The following is an 18349-nucleotide window of genomic DNA, read 5'->3' as shown; positions in this document are numbered from 1 at the left end:
AGCACACAAAAAAACTAATTCTAGAATGTCGCAGTACAGTGATTGAAATGAGTGAACAGAAATGACCAATAAGGCTTTTTGACAGCATTCTTTTCCTCCACAGTGCTTGATTAGTTTCATATCCCAAGAATCAGTGCATTTCCTGGAATCAATGAAAGAAAATGCCTTCATTTATGAAGGACATCATTACTAGTTCTGAAAGATCAAATTAGTCCAGTTAGTTAAATGGCACTTACTTTTTATTTAATGACTTAGTTTTAAAGCTACTAAACCAATGGCAGTATTGTTCTCTTATCACATATAGTCACATTTCTTGCCTCTTTCAGCAGCTGAGCAAGAGATGGAATTTTTTATAATGTTTTAAAGTAGGTGGCTTTAAAGGCTTCTTTGTAGGCATCCTTTTTTGTAAACTCAAAACTAATTTGTTTTCACTTCTGGAAGTATTTTACTACTCTGTGAGGTAGTCTCTCCCTGCAAGTTTAGTAAAGTATTTTCAAGCTAGCAGCATAAGAAGCCCCAAAACCCTTTGAGATATACAGGGGTAGCTTGCGTACACCAGATATCTGGGCTCAAGCAGCATGAAAGAAGGAAAGAGTCCAACTTATCAAGAGACTCACATGTATAGACATTGGTTTAACTCAAAACCTATAAAACATAATTTCTAAGGACTCACAAAACACATAATTCTAAATTTGATTTGATTATAAAAAAAGCATTATTCAATTTTAAACCACATTGTAAACAAAAACATTTTTTAAACACAAATTAAGCACTACAGGATAAAAAATGAACTTAGGTAGGGATTTTGTATACAGACTTCAGATGTGATGATGAAGCACACAATGGAATTTAGCATTTATTAATTACATTCTCTACTAAAATCTTTGGTTAAGAATGATGTCACCATGATCAACAACTCCTATAGTTCATCACATAGTATTTCATTTAACCCATACAAACTTGCAATAAACGGTAACCGAGATGACTTTCAAGCTATTGTCTACACTGCAGATAGGATCAGCATGCGGCAAAACAAACTGAAGAGATGGAATGAGGCACTGGATTCAACATCAGAGCTCAATTCACTGTTCTTAAACTACATTCACTCATTAAATGAGTTCTCAGAATTAACAAAAATAGTTTAATTTTATTTTAACTCAGTCCTTTCTTTTTCTAGTGGAATTAGTTTTCAATAGCAAGTTTTAAGTTGGTTTATATCATATCTGTAGAAAAGCCATTAGGCTGGAAACCTTGTAGCTGGTAGGGGATGAGAGCTATTAAAAGCATGCGAGTCTGCGGAGCACTGGACATGGTAACGCAGGAAGACAGAAATAAAAAGCCATGGGTAAATAAACAGCTACACAAAAATGATTTCACCCAGTCTACTTTCCTTAGATCTAGAAGGATTAAGGACAAGCAATTATTTTCCCTTTAATGCTGTATGTATTGGATTATTATATTTTTTGTATTTTTGCTCTTTATTTTTTTCCTATTTAGGACTATACCAAGCCCTGCTGCTAAAATGGGTTTGAGGATCACTACCGGAGGAAAAAAAAATATAAGTGAAGGGTTTGAGATTTTTCAAAACCTTTGTGTCTTTTTGTTAAAAATAACTTTACTTTAGTGTTGTTGTATGTACATGCCTGGAAACAGTCCAAGATCAATAGTCCGAAGATTAAAAAAAGATTTAACTGCATTACATTTCCATCTTTTGTGGTTAAGTTAAAAGACACCTGTGAAGTCTTTATCTTCCTCACGATATAACGTTTAGCTTTGAAAGAGCTGAGGAGTATTATCAATTGATAAAGCTTATCAATCGTTGTCAATTACTCTTTGTTTTCTATATTTTTAGAAATACAGTTACTGTGCCTTTACAAAACAGAAATTTGTGGGACATTATTAGTGGTAGTCAATGCCTCTTTGTTGTTGCTTAACATTGCTACTGTATCTTTTTGTAGCTGTCTGTTTTGCATTATCTTTTTTTCCATTTAATACTCTTTAGAATAAAAGAAGTGCAAATGAATGTTTAACTGCACATTACCGTCTAAAAGTGAGAGTGAGTGTTTAAAGGCAAGGTTTTGTTACTGAGTCCTAGCAATGACTTATAATCAATTTATAGTATGTTTATAATACTTATCTGGCACCTTTGGGTCTCAATGTGTGTATTTATACTGCACCTCTGTACTTAGTCATGAGTGCAATCTGAAAACAGGCTTGATTTTTACTAAAACAAACCTTTCTGAATGGTTTGGAACAGTTACAACTATTTATATTGAGAAAGAACATTTTCCACAGCCATGAAATTATGAATGGGGAATCATTAATAATAAAAACAATATTTGGATGTGCTCTGCTTCCCTGGTACCTTTCTAAGAAGATATACAAAATTCACGACTTTAAAACTGCCATGGGATTTCCAATTGAGTACAACAAAACAACAAAACTGACCAGAGTGCTCCCAAAGAAAAATTGGCAGCTAAAAGGATACACAAACAATACACACAATACTCCCTCTTGCACGCAAAAGCATTCCAAAATATTGACCTTTTACGCATAAAAAGAGCCATTTAAAAATCCTCAAGGAACATCTGGCATGTTATGTTTCTCAACATAAAACCTCAGCTAATGAAAGCTGGATAAGCTGTTGATTTGCAAGCCTTTAGCTAGAAGTATTACTCTAAATCCTGGAGAGCTCCCAAACAATATGGGGTACATATCACTAAAGAGAAAAATGCTCGGCTAACATACCGATATTGGATAATATATTCAATTTAGTCAAATGTAGTTCAGCAGTTTCCAATCTGTTAGTAGTAACCCTTGGCTCATGACACCCGTGTAAAAAAGGAACATCTAACAAATACTGAAGATCTGCCAAAATTAACTTCATATTTTCAAATATCAGCAAGTGCAGGATTTTAGTGAATTTACTCCATGGAATGGAAAAACTCACTTATGCAAAAGATTACTTTGCACAATAATGTTTTTTTTTCCCCATCAACGTTTCTTGTGATATGGAATGGCTCCAGCCTACCTATCTTTAATGCAAAGTAGGGGAAATTGCTAGCAGTCCTCCCAAGAGCACTTGGTATTGGTTTAGCAGCCCCATACAGAGGCACAGTGAGGCCTGCAAATCATCAATTTTTTTTCATCTGACAGACTAAAAAAAACTACATACACACTCTGAATTATAAAACAAAAAAAAGCATCATGACAAATACTCTTGCCAAGGCATTTACTCCAGTTAAGCAACAAGCACGGCTTCAGAATCTGACTCTGTAAGAGCAATCTTTGAGGGAATTATAAGGGGAGTAATAAAGATGTTTAGGCATGGTCATATTACTGTCACCTTTACACCATCTTAGCTAGTTTTACATGAAATTTAATTATAATTGGTCATTATTAATAAATTCAAGAAATTTGTTTCACCTTGAGAAGCTGTTTTCCCACTGTAGGGCTCATCTTTTCATCAACCATGAAGATGACAATTCCTCGTTCATCCATGCCTCGCCTGCCAGCGCGACCAGACATCTGAATGTATTCACCTGATGTTATCTTTAAAACAAAGAGGAAGAACCTATGACACTGGGATGAGATGGAAAATCATATTTTGTGCTTTTAAATAAATGTATTCTACAATGCAAATGTTCGTATTTAACACAGCACTGCAATGCAAATACAGATTCCCCAAACTATACAAGAAGTGTACAGAGAAACTCAGAGGCGAGGGCCCACATTAGGGTACTCTGACAGATGCACGTATACTGAAGTTATACTTTGCAATAAAACTCACATATAGATCCCATTAACTTAATTCTTCAAGACTCACAGTAATCATTTGACATCTTATATATTTAAACAACCCTGGTTAGGTGTAATCCATTCTAGGTTTTGATCTAAAAGCCATGCATTTAAAACCGTATTAAGTAATTAATTTATGGAGGAGGAAAAGGCATACTAGCTCAAATCCTAAAATATTTTTCCTTTGTTGCAAAAGGAAGTAGTACTTGAAAGCATGTTTTTAGGCATGTATCAATTCCAGATGTTTGAAGCAGCAAGATTAAGGACTATAGCTTTTCTTGGAGGATGTTATTGTACTTCAGCTAAAAAGTTTCAAAATAAGGTCATTCATCATAAAAGCTTAACTTATGGATTATAAACAAACATTACGCAACCTTTTCACCCCTTTTATTTAATAGCATACCCAAAAAACTGGTACTAAACAAAACACAAGAGTACCATACATAATAAGTTTAATCAAGAAAAAGTCAAACTACAGCTTTAAAAAAACAATTTAGATGCACTTTAAATAAACATTTATTTTAATTGATGTAAGAGCAGGTTAAATTACTTATAAAGGACTTAATACCTTATTTATGCAAATATAAGAGAACTTTTCATAACACAAGCTACCTTTCTAAATAGAAATGGTTGAAATGAAAAAAGCTCTCTTGGTTTTAAATAAAAGAAAATGGAGGGAAGTTTAAAGGCAAATAATACAGCAAGCTCCCTCATTTCCAGAAGATACGAGGATTTTTCGGATAGATACGATTAAATCAAATTGGCTAAGCAATGTCACCTAGTCTAAAGCAAAATGATTAGGAAAACACCACAATGATAAAACCCATTCCTCCTCATTACAGAAATTACATTTTCCTAGCAAACCAACGCTTTGAATTCTGGAACTACAACATTTAGCTCAGGGGGCTTTAAGCTTTATCCACTGTTGTGACTGTGAATCCACTCCAAACTGCCTTCCAGCCTGATGATTCCTGTGCTGTTCAGCACTCACTTCCTTCTTGAATTTAAAAGAACACTGCAGGTTCTTCCTCATTTCGGATAACTAAAAATGAATATAATTTTTCACTCAACTGCATAAACACACCAGAACCAATCAAAATGGTGGGCCATTACAGCACGCTCAAACAGCTGAACTCAGTTCAGCACTTCAGTACAGAATTTGTTTTACTTGTATTTGAATATAAGCCACAGACCAGCTGTATCAACCTGAAAGAATGTGCTGCTAATATTCGGGTAAATACATTCACAATACAGAACTCAAAATAATACAAAAATAAACTTTAAAGGTAATGGAAAATTCTCCTTCGCTTACCCAGCGGAAATCCTTCCCATCAAACTTGCGGGCACTCGTGAACAGCACTGTCCTGGCTGGCATGTTGATGCCCATGGCAAATGTCTCTGTGGCAAACAATGCCTAGAAAAACACATCATAAATGATAAATACCACTAGTTCTTCTACTCAGAAATATTTTGTATCTTTAGAACTTAATTGTTCTTAATTGTTTTGTATCTTTAGAATTTAATTTTTTACACAGTAGGCTGAATGGTTTGACAGTCAAAGTAAAAGCTGTTGATGTGATCTAAATGAATCATACGCAGTACAACTTGCATTATCAGAAAGTCAGGAGGATCATAAAAAACGTTCACTAGGCATTTTTTGGAGTCGCTCGTATACCTCTCTCTACATATCTTTGTTATATATACATAAACAACAGTAAACTAGCTCTCAGATAATTTTATGGCTTCCAAAAAATATATATTGTTTCATGTGCAAGTACATCTAGTCTTACTGTACAATGACAAAAAAATGGTTGAACACTCAACAGAAATTATGTCTTACCATGATATCTTTGTATAATCTAAACAGGTCTGTTCTAAAATAATCAAAGGGTCTATGTTTACCAATTTTAAGTGTTTTGAGAAATAATAATACATGAAGAAGGAAAAAAGATTGAGAATCACTGTATATTAAATAGTAAGTGAATCCCTAGTGTACTTAGCCCAATTAAGTGGGTATTTTGAATCAGACAACTAAATAATCAGGTAACTAACAAAATAAATATAATGAGTTTGGGCAGCCCTGTCTTACATAATGGTCAAAAATGTTGTGAATTTATTAATCAACATACATGTTAATGTAAACACTCCATGCCACAATCAAAGATTTAAGAGGACCTTGGAAAAGCAGTAGGTGAAGCTCATCAATCTGGAGGTTACAAAACCACTTCTCAACATTTGAGGCTTTATCAGACAGTCCACAAATGGAAAATATTCAAGTTCACAGTCACCCTGTCCAGGAACAGTCATCTTGCCAAGACTTCCTCAAGAGTAACACAGAAAACCCAGAACTCACAAAAAACCTAAGAATAACATATGATTTATATTATAAGATCTAAGGATCTGCAGGTCTCTCTCACTACAGTTAATGTCAATATTTATGCCCCAACCATGAGAAAAAGATTAAACAGGGATAGTTTTCAATGGGTAAATAGCCAGGAAGAAATGACTGCTTTCTGGAAGGACACTGCCACTCGTCTCTAATTTGCCAAAGAGTACCTGGATAGTCAACAAAAGAACCTGAAATACGCTTCTTCGCTTCCTACACTGGCTTTGTCCCGGACCTCTACAAGAGATACATTGATGACTGTGTCGGTGTCGCCACATGCTATAATGACCAACTAGAGCACTTTCTGCATCACTTCACCAACTTTCACACACCCCTTAAATATACAGTTAACATATCCTCCGCTACTCTTCCGTTTCTAGACATAAACCTATCCATTAACCATCCCTGACTCTCTACTTCGGTCTATTACAAACCCCAATTCACACAGCCATCTTCTATACAGCTCATTTAACCCCAAACACACTACAAAATCTCTTCCTTTTTCACAGGTCCTTCAGCTACGACGACTCTGCAATGATGACATCGATTTCTAGAACCAAGCACTCAAAATACACTTTTTTCCATCAACAGAGGATACCCCAAACATGTTATTGACAGGGCCCTCACCCGAGCCATAAACAGTCTTCGGACTATCAACTCAATTAGGAACTCCCGGGTTAACAACCGCATTCATCTGGTGCTTCTGTCTTTTTTGACTTTGCAATGCAAAGATGGCCAGTTATGGGATAAAATAACAAATCCAAGACAAATGCAACAATATACAAAGGTTTAAATGGTTATTTTGTAAATACTATTACAACTGTACAAAATGATATAATCGGTATAATTCTTAATGCTTATGGATTTCAATCCAATTGAATGACCAGAATTATAAATTCAAATCAGAAGACTTGTTAAGTAGACCCAGCTTTCTTTCTAATGTAAAGCATTTTTGTTAAAAAGTACTCATCTATATGAAGTCTACCAGTACATCCAAAAAGAACAAGTTAAAAAAAATCAGCTTTTGCAGCTATTTTAGGAATTTCATAAAGAGAAAAGAATTCCTGTAAAATAAAGAGTTCCAATAAAATTTAAACTGACACTTACCTTGAGCAACCCTTCAGAGAAGAGAATCTCAATTGTCTCCTTCAAAATAGGAAGCAGGCCCCCATGGTGAATCCCAATTCCTCTCTTCAGAAGAGGCAAAACATGTTCAACCTTTAACAGAAAAAAGCACACAACTTTAAAAAATCCAAACAATGGGGCCTTCTAAGTGGCTCAACTGGTAAAGGCACCCGCCTGAGTGCAGGTTGAGCTCTATGATCCAGGTGTCGTATTCAGAAAAGCTTCAGGTGTCGCAGTTAAAAGCCATCTCCTCCATGACTTCCATGAACATGCAGAAAAGCTTCAGGCAGGTGGAACTAATGGGACATGTTTATGTATGTCAGAAAGGGAGACACTAAAGATCACTAATCAAAGATCACTTTTGAAAATGCAGCAAAAACGAAAACACTACACTTGGTAAAGACAATGAAAAGAAAACTTCAAATGCAACTGCTGATAATGACCGAAAAGTCACCTTTTAATAGTAATAACTCTGTTTTCTGTATCATATTGGACAATAGAATAGCCATAATACAAAATACTGCAGATTACTGAATGACCATGCACTGCTGAGTGGATTGTGTGGGAATAAATGTGGTGGAGGCCTTTTGCGTAAAGTTGCAGGGTTCACAGCCATGAAAATAATGGCAATTCCAAAATTGAGTGGCTAAACCCACAACAATAGGGAATTAGGGATTGATTTCTGCATGCTACAATTAGTCTGTTAACGAGCAATTTCCACAATTCTTTGCAACTGACTTAAAACAGAGAACTAAGCAAAGAGGGACAAGCTGATCCAAGGTATTCTTCAACATGTTCACCGGGAAGCTGTAGTTGAATCTACATCTTGTAATATTAAGTTTTAAGTACTGTTTAAACTTCACAGGATCCATCCTTCAGTTATTTGAAAGGGGTAGAAGTCAATCAAAAGGAAAGCACATTAAAAGATGGATAACAAAAAAAACATCAGGAGGGGAGGCCATTTGTCCCATATGGCCTGTCTGGGAGGTAGAAAGCACTTAATTAAAACCAACTGGTAAATTCACAGAAGAGATTTAGAGCTCTCGCATTCACAGTTTCAGTTCTCACTCTCGGTTTCAACCATTATGATGCATTCGGTCAGTGTAGGAGCTTTAGTCATTTAGGTCTGTGCTGTGGTTCATACAGAATTCTAGTTACTCTGGTGCCAGCATTAGCTATTAACATTTAATTCTCCAATTTACTGCAATTTCTATCAAAAGCATCTGTCAACAGAGAACAACAATACAACCAAAATACAACATTGCAGATGTACTACAACTGGAGTGTTTTTTTTAAATGCATACTTTCACTGAGCTTTCAAGATTAAAAGTATTTAAATGACAGTGTCAAATGTTTAAAAATTTTCTTTAAAATCTACACATTAATGAAGGCACATTTTTTTCTTGATACATGCTATAAATGTTGCATTAAATCCTGACAATCTGCTTAAGAATATAAATTAATTTGCAAAAAGGGTAATTCTACTGTAACAAACAAAACAATGCAAACAATGTCTTACATAGTAACTAACATTTTATGTTTCTAAACAAGTAAAATTTAAATAAAGCAGTCATATAATAAATAAGAAGCCACAAAACTATTTCTGTTTTTTGAGTATCTTTGATCTTGGCATGATGGTCATTACAACAATGTTCGCAGGACAGAATAGAATGTAACAAGACAAACTGTTCTGGGTCAAATATCCTGACTGCCTTGAGAAATCAGAGTTGGCTGAATAAAACAGATCTCTCTTAATTGGGTTGAAATATGTAGTCAGTCTTTCAATAACTGCACTTAAGGTTTTAAAATGGTATGTTAATATTCAGTGCACAGTAGCTCCTCCTCCTGTATGTTTAGTAAAATCTAACTTCATAATTTCCAGACCACTATATGACATCAAACTCTTACCATGCATCGCAAACAGTAAAAACTGAGCTTCTGACAAAGTTAAAAAAAACATATTTGCATGGTGGCAACATGCTTGTCTGGTTTCGGCAAGTAATTTTCCAACATGTTATTCACAAGGGCTCATGCATGAGCATTTTAAACAACGAGAATTTCATAAAAGTCACCAAAAAAGGTTCTTTATCAAATAACTTGCATTACCTTTGGCAAACCTTGCCATTTTTTAAAATCCACTTCAAATACATTTAAACATTTCAAAATGCCTTGTGTCACTGAAGAGTACCGAGAGCAGATAAACTACAACCCCTAGGATAAAAGTCATTTCACTGTATTGTCTTTGTAAAACAAATGTGCATCTGTTGTTACAACTCTACAGATGTAAGATGTTTACATCATTTCCTTAAGTTGTTTGTCAGCTGTCAGGTGTAAAATCTCTTTTCTCAATTGACTTTATAAAGAACATTCCCCTTTATTTATTACGTTTACTGAGAAAAGTACATATCGTGGGATGGTCAACTTTTTCCAGGAAATATCTGCACAGGCCTATGCCTGCCAAATCCTAAAGTAAAGCACGACAGGGTTCCAAGTTCCTCTTTAATTGTTTATCTCAGTACCTGCATTTTTGAAATGTTAATATAATATTCTCTTTTAATATTTTAATTTTTTGCACAATAAAACTGTTGGTGGAGGGTAGTTGCACTTGTTCACTTAATGAACTGTTTTTGATGTAGCTTGTCCCATTTTTAATTTTCTTCATATTTTTATGTAATAGCATGAATGTATTGTTTTTTTCCAACAAGTTGATCTTTCAATTAGAAACTGGTTTCTAACTGAATGCAGTTCCTGTGCTGATTCCCCAATATTTGTTGAGACTGGACTACATAAAAGGAACACTGGGAGGACAATGACTGAATGACAGGTTAGGAGGTCAAGAAAATCTCTAGACCATCCATATAATATATATTTTTCATAGGTCTGATCTACATCAGATCTTTACACGGGGGACAAAAATGTGACTGTTCTTTTGTTTCGTTTAGATGCAAACCGCATGAAGAAATCTCGTTTTCGTTTTTATTTTCCACTGTAGTTCTGGTGGAAAAGAGACTAAAGACTAAAGACCGAGACTAAAGAAATTTTTGGAAAAGAATGTTTAAATTGTATGCCTATTTTTGGTCAGGTTTTGTATTACAACATTCCATTTATAGAACATTTAGAGAAAAGCATTCAATAGCTCTGTTTTTTTTAAATACTAGGGCACATAATGGTCATCTCACACAAAGGTTCACAAAAATGTTTGGCAAAGCGATACTCTCAATACTATTTAGAAAACCATGACAATACCTAATACCTTGTGTGCTTATTGTAGGAGTACTTACTTGTGGAAGTTTCTTGTCTTCATCAGAGAGACAATCAATAGCATTATTAAAGACCTCCTCAACAAGCTTCTTCTCCTCCTCTGCAAAACAAAAGCATTCCACTCTTAAAACATACAAAACACATTTCCAAAACCTTAAATGTAATTATGCTCCAAGCTGAAATTGCAGTGCAAAAACCTGTTCAGCTCCTTAAACTATTACATCAGAGGCATAGGTATAAATGTTATTATGTGTTAGTATACTAAGAGTCACAGTCCATGACAGAACTCAAGTTGAAGATCCAGGTCTGATGATAATGACATCATTAAACCTTTGTAAGTAAAGCACAGCTTTACTAAATCATTCAGTAACTCCTCAAATAAAAGGGACTGAAGAATTAAAAAGTGATGACCTCAACAAATAGCAAAGTCTTATTCTCTGGGCAAAACAACAAACGCCTTTTTACATTGTTTACAACTGTACAAGGACTTTAGCGATAGGTTTGCCAATGTAAATGTAATCTGGAAATAGGCAAACTGCATATCCAATGACTGAACCAGGAAGACTTTGAAGTGGCAACCTGAAAGCATGCCTTTCTTCCTGTGTGCATTATGTCATAACTGCAGGATGCTGTTTCAACTGTTAGAAGGTAAATTTGAAAAGCAGACATTGACTTTGCAGCTACTTGGTAGAAAAGAACATTTCACTCTATCTTAAGAAACTTCTAATAAATATTTAAACCATTTCCTTGGGATTAAACAGTTCTGCTATTTGAAAGATACAGAAATCTTATGGGATATTTGTAATGTATATTTTCTAATCGGTTAACCGTTACCAATTAAGCAAAAATACAGTGATGTGACTAAGTGAAATAAACTAAATAGGGGAAATGAAAAGGATATGGTAGGGGAAATTAAAATATTAGCCAAGAGGTTAAAGGAAAGCACAGAAGCATTTTGAAAACTGGAGATGTTTGAGAAGATTTGTCACAGTGATTTTAAAAAAAGCACAGAAACTAGAATCACAGGAAATACATGTAAATTGAGTGAAGTTGGGCAGCAGGACGCTAGACGCGCTTTTATTGCCCTGCAGAGTGGTGGGACTGGGACCTCGGCATATGGCAGTAAGCCATAGTGCAGCTGGTGCTACAAAAGGGGGATGTGAGGTTTGAAAAGACTGAGAAAACATTTCCTCTCGAGTTTTAGCTTTCATTTCATCCAAAGTTAAAATTCACATTTCTGCAGTCTTTATAAAAGACATTTAAGTAAACCCTTATTTTGAAGCTCCCTTTAGATCCAAAAAACACCATGTGTTACACTTCAAGCTAACAATATGATCGGTGGCCATTAGAAAACATTCTTCAAGAAGAAACATTGCAAAACTGTCAGAAGATTACTGAATGAAGACAGCCATTGAGATTTAAACATAAGCAAAAACTCAGTTTAAATAAAGTCCAGAAGATAGGCAGGTAAATATCTACAATACACAAGTTGGGAAAGGTTACTTTGTCCATTAGATAAGTATATGCATGTTTAACTGAAACACACAATTCATGATTGATCATTAAACTCCTGGTTCAAACGTAGACAAAAAATGATTCACAAGAGAGAAACACTACTGATGGAAACGCCCAACAACAGACCCATTACTCTCGACTCAAAGGATTGTTCCAGGCTCAAACAAATTTTAGCTCAACAGCATATACCATTGAGTCAAACACGAAAGTTTCAGGAAACCTCTGAGCCCAGATAAAATCCACCTTACTTAAAACCTTTAAACAGGGAAGAGGAAATCAATGCACACAGTTCTATACCTCAGCACTATGCTCGCATCCATTAGGATCCAATCTTCATCACGCAAGGGCAAACCTATTTGTTGATAAGTTGGGCATTTCAGTTCCTTTCTTTTTCTTTACTTCAAACAAGTAAAATCATCTTATCACCTAAATCCAATGAACTCTCTCACAAAATGATTTAGTTCTTATGCAACAAAGTCACTCAAGTGCATGACAAAAGTTATGTCCAAAATCTGTATATTCATTTTCTAAAAAAACTTACTCACATTGATATACATTTCTTCCCATGTTCTGTGTATATTGTGTAAAAAGCAGTTTTGGAATTTAACAGCAGCTAGCAATCAAACAAATATGAGGTTTAACAACAAAGTAAATAAGTTGTCTCCAAAGACAAAGATTGGAATGTGGTTGGTTTTGAATTATGTAAACCATTCCGAAGAAAGTAATTCACCAATTAATAAATATATATAGGTCTTCAAGAACACTTTTCTGAAACATTTTTCTTCAGGTGTCTTTAACAATTCAAAAATCACAAAAGCCCAGTTAGAGCTATTCCTACAAGCAGACATACTAAGAGGCTCAAACTTCTTACATCATTCCATCTGGCAAAAACCTGACACCTTCTCTCCAAAGAGACTACTAATATGCTGGGACTGAGGCAGAGCACAAACTACATTGCCTGGCAGTGCTCTCTGCCAAAAGAAGGTCCACAGGAACAAAGGGAGAAAAGGAAAAAGTTATCTTCACCACTTGTCACAAAACTTGAATTTCTGGATTGAATTAAAATAAAGAAAAATAGTTAAAAGTCCAAAGAATGCAAAATGTGACTGACAGACGCCATGTCTGTTAAGTCATTCTTTATAGGTCTATAAACACTCCAAAGAAACAAAGCAAGAAAAAGAAGCACAGCGGGAGAAAAGGACAACTGCAGTTCATTACAGAAAAAGCTGCACGTGGCAAAATAATTTGAACTGGCTTTATCACTATCTGGGTCACACAGTATTATAAAACTACTAATGAAATTAAGCAAAAAAGGACTACATTCCATTAAGTCTAAAAATGCGAGCTGTTCAACAATTCCAAAATACCGACAGAAAAAACATTTTCCTCCATTTCAATTGACTAACACAAACATACATTTAGTATATCCACTCTTTCTATGCCATTCCTAAAAACAATAATTTGTTTACAAGTCTTTACCTTTATTATTCATCCAACTGCATAAGCTTACAAAGGTTGTGAAATTGCCATCTTTAAAATCCCTCCTCCATGTACATATCCCTTGTTCCCATTTGTTATAAATCATAATTAGATTCTGTTGGATGTGAGGAAAATTAAATCAATACAACTTAGGGGCAACTTACAGAAATCTAGAATGTGCCAGTGCAAAGCCTTCCTGTCAGGAATAAGCTGTAACTGTACAGCTAGAGGAGAGAAAACCTTTTTCTCCTGCTGGCCCACTATCAAGTTCTGCACTTTTATTGGTTAAAAAAATGTTCTTGTTAGTGAACTAGAAAATAAGTCCGATTGTTGCAAAGTTTAATAAAGCTCTTCATCCGTGGTCTTAATACAGTACACAGTTCTACTCCCAGTTGAACTAAGGTGCAAAATTAATATTTCACTTTTCATGAATGTCACTAGTTCTAATCCTTACAATAGCAAAGGAGTTTGTTAAAAAAATGGAAAGTGATCTTTTTTGTGGGGTCTTTCACATATAAGCACAAGTCACTCAAAACATGAACAGTACCTTGCAAAAGTATTCAGACCATTGTGCATTTTTTAAATGTTCTTGTTTTAAAGCTTGTAGTCATGACACATGAAAGAAAAAATAAGTGAGATATATACACAATATAGTCCACACATTCAAAAATAAATGAATATGAAAAAAATACTTAATTATAAGTCTTCAAACCATTTCTGTGGTAAAATTAATTTAGGCTTACAAAAATACCTTAACAAATCAGACAATTAGTTGAGTTACTTCTATCTAATTGCAGTGTGAGAGGTTCCAGTCAGGGAGTGAATTTCAAGCAGACATCCAGAAAAAGAAAAGAGCTCTCAAAAACAACTCAGAGAGAATATTAATCAGAAGAATGGTATAAAATATTAAGACCCTTAATATTTCTTTAAGTATGGTGCTTCCACTAAATGTTTAGATCCATGGATTCAATAATAAGGCCATCAACATATTTCAGTTTTGTTTTTTTTGTCATTTAATGTCATTTATCTTACCCCTTAGATGTCTTCAGTTCAAGCATTCCAGATTGAATTAAATATTATGCTATATAAAATATTATGGTTATTTTATAATTTTACTAAATGGAAGCCCACTGGAAGGGTCTGAGTACTTTTTCAAGACACTGGATCAGGATCTGCAGAGAAATTCATTCATTTAAGTGCTCAGGCTTTATTGGAGAATGAGAACAGTCTGTGCCACTTGGCAGGTGAAATACTGGCTGAACAGCACCAGGACCAGGAAGATTGACACCAAGACCACAACCAAAGATTATATAGCTAAAGGGCTATTCAACTGCAGCATTACAGCAATAATGCAACTGGCGGCTGGCCTGTGGAGCCACATCACAACATCAGCATGGATTATTTGTCCATCCCTGACAGAACAGAACATTTCTTGAAGTTGGAAACTTTCTAAGATGCAGTGTGAAAAGAAGCAAGAATTAGAAACAAGCAAGTTGCTATAGTTCCGACAGGTCTAGAATAGCCATCTACAAAAAGCTCTAAAACATTAGATATCTTTAAAAGTGATTCTGTAAATGTATCTTCATGTGGAACAATTATTTTTTCCTACTAAATCTGTTTTCAGTCCCGTTATCTGCAGTATAGATGGCTTCATACCAGTCCAGTGTTTTTTTTTCTTTTTTTGTTATTACCATCACAATAATTCCATTTGGTACTGTTTTCTCATTTACCACTACCCTTTGAGAACCATTTTCCAAAGTTAACAGATAAGGTTGAGTCAGACTCGTTTAACAGACTTTCCAATTGGGTTATGTCCAGTAATATCCACACTGTATTTAACATCCAAAAACATACACAAATCAATGTTTATTCAACAGCCCAAACAAAACTAAATAACTAATATGACTTATATTCTCAAATTAACTTTTCCATTATACTTTTAAAAGTGACTTCCCAAATTTATCACAGTCAGGGAAGATTTTATCAGTGCCATTTATATTAATCTTCCTGTGAAGCCACACAAGTTCACAATACTTTTGTTGGACTTTTTCCTACAAGCCCTAATGAGTCAGACAATCTTTACAGATGCATGTTTCAGGCCAAACCAAATCCTTAACACCATATTGTTCTTTCTGTCCCAAGGTAGAATGTAATCTAGAAATAACAACATCAGAAATGGAGCAATGTACAGACAAGTCCATGATAACACCATAACACAACGAAAAAGGAAGCCTGCTTTCCTTTCTGATAAGAGGATGGCAAGTGCTTTCAAAAGATAACTTTGTGTTCTTTTACAAAGGATATCTTATTCAAAATCGGAAAAGCTCTCTCTAATAAAAAGCCACGTTTGTTCTATTCTGTTACTATACTCAAACTAATCAGCTCCCTAAAGACAAAACTCGGCACTGGCATTAGTCAAAATGAGGGATATCAAAAGGAAAGAAGAGGGTTACTAACTACTTATAAATTTATTAGTCTACCTGTATTGAAGTCGAGCTTTGACACCTGCAGTGCATAGGCTTCGCATTCCTTCTTGCTGAAACTGAAAATGATTACAGGCTGGAAATTCCGCTCCATGATCATCTTCACTATCTTGAAAACATTAGATGGTCCTGGGGGAAACAAAAAACCACATATGGTTACTTTCTAACATTTCTTTTTAGTCTAAAGACAGTTATGCATAACTTCAAATCAAAACAACTGCTAAAAGCATTAAAATAAACATTTAAATAAAATTAAAAAACAAAAAACAAAAAACTTGTGCAGTGTTAGGTGTTTATTATTCATCATTCACAATTAATCTAACAGTTACAATGACAGTGAAGAATAAAGTGGATTTCCCTCGAGAGGTGAAAAACACCTGAAATTAACATCAGGCTAATCATCTGAGAGTTATAAATTTCAAATTGAAATTCAAAACTAGAAGAGTAAATTACAAAAAAGAAAGATAACATTTCACTGTTTACAAAGATATCAAGAAATATATTCTAAAGCTGAGGGCAGGGTCAAAAACTTTTCTGACTTCTGACTCAAAGTTTATAAACTTACATCATTACAATCAAATGACTGTGTATAGCCCTTTTTCTTATAAACCTTGAGGACACATCACAGGAATACTTTTGATTTTGAATACAATACAGAACAAATTGACAACTACGGAATTGTCAGTTGTTCAGTAGAGATTTAAGTTTTAATTCATATGGAACTACCATTTACATTAAGCATTACAAAGCATGGATTCACTCTCATTTACATGCGATACAAAACAGGGAAATACACAGGACAAGTAACCAGCCTTGTGTGTGTTGTCTGGAAAAGTTGGGGATTTTTCCTGTATCCAAGTAGTTAAGCACTTCTTTTCAAATTTACTGGCGGGCTGTTATGTTTCACTCATAAAGGTATAAAAAACCTCCAGAGCCAGAGCTTTTCCTTGCCATGAACGTACTACAGGATATTTGTAGGGATATCGTCTTGTGAACTGCAGCCACAAACTGCCCTCCACCATTTATTTTCCCATTTTAATTTATTCCAAACCTTTTGTCCCTCCTTTACGTCCTTTTGGATCCCATTTGCCGCTGTCACCAGAGTCTCTGAGCACTTGCATTGCTGTGTTGAAATTATCTTCTCTGAACTCTCCCTGTGGAAAAGGACATGGGTATTTTTAGGTTTTTCTTGCCTGATGCTCATAACTAATCTCTTTAGATCTAATAGCAAATGATATGAACATGTAGTTCATGTAGTAAAACTTCTTGAGCAAATCTACCAGTGACTATACTGCAATTAATAATCATGCAATAATAAAACAAATATGGTTTTGTTCTTTGACTGATTGCAGAGATAAATACAAATTTAATTCATGAGTCCACATGGAACATGAGGACTTGGAAATAACTGGTCCACAAGGAACACTGTACATGTACTGATCACTGACTCATACTAGAAAACATTCCAGAAGGCGATTTATTTTAATGATGATCTCCACAGATTTCACTCAACAACTGGAATCCACATACAGAAATCTGCATACTATTAGAGACGGCCATCAAGCTCACACAAAGTACAAGAAATAATTTAACCTCTGCTGTCTAGACACAAAAATCAAACCTACTGGACCCAACACATAAATCCTAGAAATATGTTTTGATTGTTCCAAGCATGTCAGAAAGCCAGGTACCCTTGGGCTCTAAGAAAATCTAATTGAAATCTAGTATCAGGAGAAATAAAATTAATGGATTTATATTTAGTCCTGTGTCACAGAGTAATGCTATAAACCAAGTGATAATTTAACATTACAAAGGTATGGCTACATGCTAGTCCATAGTCACAGAATTCTTCTACATTCACTACTGCATAAATTTAAGGGAAAAACTGCCAAGGCTGGGGCCATCAAACGATCCACAGATTGATTCTATCGAATGATCATTATGAATAGTGTGTCTATCAATATCCCAGGCTTTGAATATGATGATTTAGGCTTGGAATATGATTCAGATTTAGATCATATTGAGATTTATGATCTAGAAGGCAAATTTACAGAATTTAATAAGCAACACACTACAGGTAGACAGACACCTGCCTAGATAGTCTCTTGCCAAATCTCGGGAGATGCATTGCAACTCTTTTTCTTTATCATATAACAGTTAAAGAAGTTTGTCATCAGTTAAAAGGTTTTTGATTATTACAGTACTGAAATATGCTTAAATTAAAAGTATTTTTTTCCTTTCCTATATTGTACTTAAGCGGCTACTCTTTTTCTTAATAAACAAACAAACATCACCTTTCTCT

General features: G+C 34.8%; 1 protein-coding gene across 1 annotated transcript in view; it reads right to left on the bottom strand.

Annotated features, from left to right (window-relative positions):
* The window catches only part of mtrex (Mtr4 exosome RNA helicase), a 58991-nt gene that overhangs the window by 30802 nt on the left and 9840 nt on the right, over positions 1-18349 (bottom strand). The window contains exons 10-15 of the mRNA XM_088909908.1: positions 17099-17201; positions 16045-16176; positions 10591-10670; positions 7292-7402; positions 5111-5212; positions 3427-3552 (exon numbers count right to left, since the gene is read on the bottom strand). Coding sequence (XP_088766034.1) covers positions 3427-3552; positions 5111-5212; positions 7292-7402; positions 10591-10670; positions 16045-16176; positions 17099-17201 — 654 coding nt within the window. The remainder of the gene's footprint in view (positions 1-3426; positions 3553-5110; positions 5213-7291; positions 7403-10590; positions 10671-16044; positions 16177-17098; positions 17202-18349) is intronic.

Source organism: Atractosteus spatula, chromosome 3 (assembly GCF_055471065.1).
Source record: "Atractosteus spatula isolate fAtrSpa1 chromosome 3, fAtrSpa1.hap1, whole genome shotgun sequence".
In the NCBI taxonomy this organism is placed as follows: Eukaryota; Metazoa; Chordata; class Actinopteri; order Semionotiformes; family Lepisosteidae; genus Atractosteus; species Atractosteus spatula.
Note: the sequence above shows the minus strand (reverse complement) of the source record. Positions and strands in the feature narration are given on the sequence as shown.